Source organism: Gymnoscopelus braueri (assembly GCF_963280865.1).
Source record: "Gymnoscopelus braueri genome assembly, chromosome: 16".
Lineage (NCBI taxonomy): Eukaryota > Metazoa > Chordata > Actinopteri > Myctophiformes > Myctophidae > Gymnoscopelus > Gymnoscopelus braueri.
In genome coordinates this window covers 42463177-42469176 of record NC_137616.1, presented here as the reverse complement: position 1 = coordinate 42469176, position 6000 = coordinate 42463177, and the positions used below count along the sequence as shown (strand labels likewise).

The 6000-nt window shown below is 39.1% G+C and overlaps 1 protein-coding gene across 1 annotated transcript in view; it reads right to left on the bottom strand.

Moving 5' to 3' along the window:
* Positions 1-591: 591 nt before the first annotated feature.
* The window catches only part of LOC308102747 (snake venom 5'-nucleotidase-like), a 30903-nt gene continuing 25494 nt past the window's right edge, over positions 592-6000 (bottom strand). The window contains exons 8-9 of the mRNA XM_080452598.1: positions 4842-5042; positions 592-3421 (exon numbers count right to left, since the gene is read on the bottom strand). Coding sequence (XP_080308724.1) covers positions 3249-3421; positions 4842-5042 — 374 coding nt within the window. The 3' untranslated portion in view covers positions 592-3248. The remainder of the gene's footprint in view (positions 3422-4841; positions 5043-6000) is intronic.

The following is a 6000-nucleotide window of genomic DNA, read 5'->3' as shown; positions in this document are numbered from 1 at the left end:
ACCATGATACTGACCATGATACTGACATTATACTGACATTATACTGACTAACTGACATGATACTGACCATGATACTGACGACATGATACTGACATTATACTGACATTATACTGACTAACTGACATGATACTGACCATGATACTGACATGATACTGACATGATACTGACATGATACTGACATGATACTGACATTATACTGACTAACTGACATGATACTGACCATGATACTGACATGATACTGACCATGATACTGACATGATACTGACATTATACTGACATTATACTGACATTATACTGACTAACTGACATGATACTGACCATGATACTGACATGATACTGACATGATACTGACATGATACTGACATGATACTGATACTGACATGATACTGACATGATACTGACATTATACTGACTAACTGACATGATACTGACCATGATACTGACATTATACTGACTAACTGACATGATACTGACCATAATACTGACCATGATACTAACCATCATACACTGACCATGATACACTGACCATGATACTGACATGATACTGACCATACTGACATGATACTGTTAGGTCATGATGACCTGACGAAGATGTAATTGGAAGTACTCCAGTAAAGTAAAAAATACCATTTTCTTTATTTAAGTACAGTACTTGAGTAAATGTACTTACAGTAGTTACTTTCCACCACTGATTACAGCCTTAGCAGTACTTTCACATCACAAATCTGAGCCGATTTAGGTCAACTGAAATTTCAGCCGTTAACTAGCGAGCCTTTCTGAAGTCTTCACACAATCATGGCAAACTATTCAAATGTCAACCATAGTCAGTTTTTGTGGTTGATCTTGGTGTTTAATGGCGTTCACAGTGGACAAAGATTCAAAGAAGATACTCACAGCACATGTGGTAAACACATTTTCACAAGGGGAGCATAATCATTACTACAAAAATAATATGTATATATCAAATAAACATGTTTATATACCATATTTATATGCCAAGTCATTATATATGGCATAAGATATTATGGTACATTTTAAGAGATGGTCTATGTGCAAACATAGTGTGATCATCGGCTGTCTAGACCTAATACGATCCTTTTTTTGTTTGTGTTTTTGTTAGAAGTAATATTGTAGTAGCTATTCCTACTACTAGTACTAACATAGTCCAGTGGTTCTCCCATTCACCTGGTGTAGCAGAGTAAAAATGAAAACCAGCAATCAATATCAAAATAAAGCATCCTTATTCTGGGATGAAATTTTCGGTGGAAAATACGCGATGTGAGGGCAAAGAGGGTCCTACCACGCCTCTTAGCCGTTGTAAAATGCACGGTAAACCACAGCCTTGCATGGCTTATTGCTTTATTACAATACTTTTAGTATGCAAATTAATACACATTATACCTTAACACAGTGCCAAGTGCTCTGCACTCAAATGCACCCAACTATTTAAAGACATCATTTAAACACTCTGAATTACATAGCTTGTAAAAGCATTACATATTCTTGGTGATCTTGCATGATAAATCCATAGTTAAGTAAGTATACCTTTATTTGGGCTAGTAACAGTGTTTCCCTAACTTTTTCAGCCCCGGAACCCAAACTTATAAACATTCCCTATTTCATAGTGAAAATTACAGATCTACAAGCTCACAAGGCATCGCGATGAGACATGCTGTGAGCTTGTAGGTCAGCTATTTTCACTGCTAATTAAGTTTTATGATTTAAAAAAAAAAAAATCTGAAATTCTTTTGGAAAATGTTTTTAAAATGTTTACATTTTTTAATTAATGTTTGAAAATATTTTGAAATAATAATTAAAAAAAAAAGTATATATAGGAAACAAGAAAAGGGATATTTACTCACAACCCATGAAAATGGTCGTGTGACCGATTGTTTGGGGAACACTGGGCTAGTAGCATCAATACGTAGATGGTTATGGCTAGTGCTGTTGCTAAGCGACTATTTAAACCTTTGTGAAGCACTCTCTTGATCTTTTGATACAGTTGAAGTATCATAACTTCAAGCTCCTTTGTCTGTGAGCAGGAAGACTTAATGCAAAGCCCTCTCTTAATAACAGGTAGCAGCCTGCCCTTTGTATTTGAAACAAGGTGAAAAAGAAAAGCTAACCCACGATAACCAAAGAAAGAACCCAGAAAAGATAAAAAAGACATTTTCAAAAGTTTGAGAGCAGCTTAAATAATGAAACAGCATCTGGGTCATCATCGAGCCAAAAAAATCTAATGCGATTTCTGGAATGTTAAATAAATGGAATTTCTTAATTTGTAATCAGATTTTTGGGAATAATCACATGATGAAATCTTATGACTGTGTGTCAGACCCTATAGAGAGCCTGGGTCTGCCTGACGTTTCTTCCAGTTAAAGGAGAATTTTGGACTAAGGTTTTCTTACCTTTTCTATGACGTTATGATATCTTAGGATGAATGGTACAGTAGAAGAAAAAAAAGAAAAAAACAACTCGCTAGATGAGATCGAAATCTCGAGATTTCCATCTCGTCTAGCGAGACTTATTTTTTTGGGTTGCATAGTGTTCTGTCACTATGAACGTCAGATCTCACCCACAAAAAAAAGCTATTAAAATACACGATCTAGCCTATTAGCACACGATTTGAGCCGTGGCGGAGCCGGGATGGAGTTATGACATCTTTCTACTGTACCATTCATCCTAAGATATCATAACGTCATAGAAAAGGTAAGAAAACCTTAGTCCAAAATCTCCCTCAACTCATTCCCTGCCTAGAACGACTAAAACGACTTTTGTCCTTTAAGCCCTGTCTGCCAAGAACGACTAAAACGACTTTTAATAAAAAATAAAACAATAATTTTTTTTCTTTTTCTTATTTATTTTTTTATTTTTTAACCCAAAGACCAAGGAGATATGATTTTTTTGAAGATCTAGACTCCCATCCACTTCCTTGTTAACTTAAAACTTAAACATTTTGTATCTCGGCTCCTGAGTACCTTTTTTTTTTCAATGAAAAATCTCTGGCAGTTTGTGAAACGCAAAAAAAAAAAAGTGAGTGAGTTAAGAGGGAGTTTTTCCGTTGCCTCTGTCACAAAACATTGCTTACTCAGGATGGGGCAATGTCAGGTCTCTGCTCTATTAAGTGTCTTGAGACAACTTGTTGTGATTTGGCGCTATAATAAAATTCAATTGTTCTTTCTTCTTCTTTTTTTCTTCAATAAAAACACATTTCTGTCCTCTTCAAAGCCTGTGCTATAACTGAAACCTCACAGACTCCCATAGAGAGTGAAGAGCAGTCCGGTTAGGAGGAGGACCACTGAAGCGGTGGTCCCTGATGGTCCCGAGGCCGAGCTGGAGATCCGTATCCGTCCCTCCACCGACGGGTGAACCTTCTTCCTCTCTGCGATGTAGTTGGACAAGACAGCAATGTCCAAGTCCCCTGGAAGAGAAGAAAGGCATTTTGTTCCAGTGATTTCTCAACCAAACGACATGGCAGACGACAATTAACCCATTCAATCCCGGAACGCATCCGTGTCATTTTAGATTTGAGTTATAACCATTATTTTTATACTCTATTCCAGGGGTCTTCAACAGGGGGTCCGGGACCCCTAGGGGGTCCTCAGAGTTACTACAGGGGGTCCGCCAAATCTTTGTGTGATATAATTTTTTTTTTTACCTTAACTAATACTTGAACCCTAGTAGGATCCCTTTTCTGAGGAGAACTTTAGCCAAAAATAGCAGATCTACAAGCTCACAACGCCTCGCAGCGCGAGGCGTTGTGAGCTTGTAGATCTGCTATTTTTGGCAAAGAGATAGTGTAGAGGGAAGAAAGGGCAGACCAAGTAAACAAAAAAAGTTTAATCTGAAACACAATTTTATACAATATAGAGTAGGGGGTCCCTGCTACCACTCTCTCTCAGCTAGGGGGTCCTTGGCCTGAAAACGTTGAAGACCCCCCTGCTCTATTCTATTCAAAAATAGCAGATCTACAAGCTCATAGCGTGAGCACAGAGTATTAACAAGAGCTTAAAGCCGCACTAGTTCTTTCTAATAAAGTTGTTTTTATATTGCTTCTGTAAAGCGACTTTGAGTATCTAGAAAAGCACTATATAAAATCTTATGTATAATTATTATTATTATAATAATGTAACTTTCCTCTTCTAACCCGGATTTGAACCCGGTTTCCAGCGCAAGTGCTGACATTTTTTACAATTGAGCTGATAGAGCCTGCCTGCTTGCTCAGGGGATACATTGAATCAAAATTTGTGAACGAAAAAAAAAGTTGACACGGTAGAAGAGCAGGGAGACAAAATACAATTGTATTAACTCTTTGACTACCAATGTTTACTATTCTAAATGTTTTCTTTTCTATTTTGTTGCTATCCTCCGGGGTTTTTTAATCTTTATCTTTAAACCTATTCTGTGAATCACATTGAACTGCACTTGATGTATGAAACGTGCTATATAAATACACTTTGATTGGACTAGTGGAGAAGAGATCCAGTAGAACTAAAAGACAAGTCGCTGTATGTTTGGTTGCGCTCCGGGTGCTGCGCTCTGAAAATAGCAGATCTACAAGCTCACAACGCGTCGCGCTGCGACGCGTTGTGAGCTTGCAGATCGGCTATTTTCAGCATGCAAGTGTAAAATCAGCCATTACGACGCCATCAAGGCCTGCCAAAATATTTTTTTGACTAAATCAACTGTAGATTTAGTCAACAAAAATCTTATGATATTTAGTCGACTAAAACTTTTCAGGTGACTAAAATATGACAAACTAAATGACATTTGATACAAAAGACTATGACTACAACTAAATCAAAATTTGCTGTCAGAATGATCACTGCATGCTAGCTCACCGCTGTTGTGTTTGAGTTTCTCCTCTTTGATCATGGAGTATCCGTCTCCTCCCGTCACCAGGTAGGAGGGCAGCACCACCTTGTAGACCAGCTCCTGCTCCACAGGCTCATAGCGGGGAACCCGGCAGCTGGTGCACAGGATGCTGAGGCTCTTCACCCGCTGTCCCGTCATCTTGGACACGTCATACTCCACATGGAACCCTGTGGTAACCACGTGGAAAACACCGCAGCTTCAGTGCAAAGACTACAGCAAAGACTATTGCTTCCCTGTCTTCTATGGTGCTTCCTATGGTGCTTCCATGTCTCCTATGGCAGTGTTTCCCAACCCCGGCAATCGGACCTTTTTTGGGCCGCGAGGATATGCTAGGTGTGCCGAATGAAAAAGAAAGAAATCAACCCCCTCCCCCCAGAACAATAGATGCGTCATGGTGCTGCCTTAAGCCATTGCTCATCGTCCGTCGCGGACATACATCCAGTGAATCGACCCTCGCACATATAAATGCAAATGTGTGGCTTTGTCTTCATGGGGCCATCACCTGTACTCGCCTGGCAGGTACTCAGGGGTGAAAGTGGGTCGGAACGGGCCGATACGGCGGACCTGAACGTCGTACCGGCGAAGAGGGGCTGTCCTGTCCCAAAAGCCCATGTTATAACCTGCCATGATGAATGTCCAACAATAAAACACTACATAAGTGTTAGATTTCTTATAAAGTGCTTCTAAATCGCTCCAGGGTGTTAGTGTGAACGTGTAATTTGTGTAACCGAAAGTCTCGCCCCAAAGCACGCTACCCCCATTTGTTTTCGCGGACCAGCGGTTCTTGTATTTGTTTTACTGAGGATAAGGTTAGAAATAAGTTTAGGATTAGGCATAGTTTTACTGATGTTACGTTTAGGAATACCAGGCGTGTTTTGGGGCGAGTGTTTTGGTATCCGTCTGTAGAGGTCAACTGGGAGCTCCGTGTGTGCTTGTCATCAGTCTCAGCCAGGATACAAACTCTGTGTTCAGCAATTCAAGCTCAAGTTTCACACTAAGACAGTTGTATTGTGGCCTAATTTTTTATTTTATTTTTACAAATATTTTTATTAAGTATTTTTCTAAAAAAGGACTGAATTTTCAAACAAAGACACTGTCTCTTTTCTTTTTTTTCTTTTTAAAGTT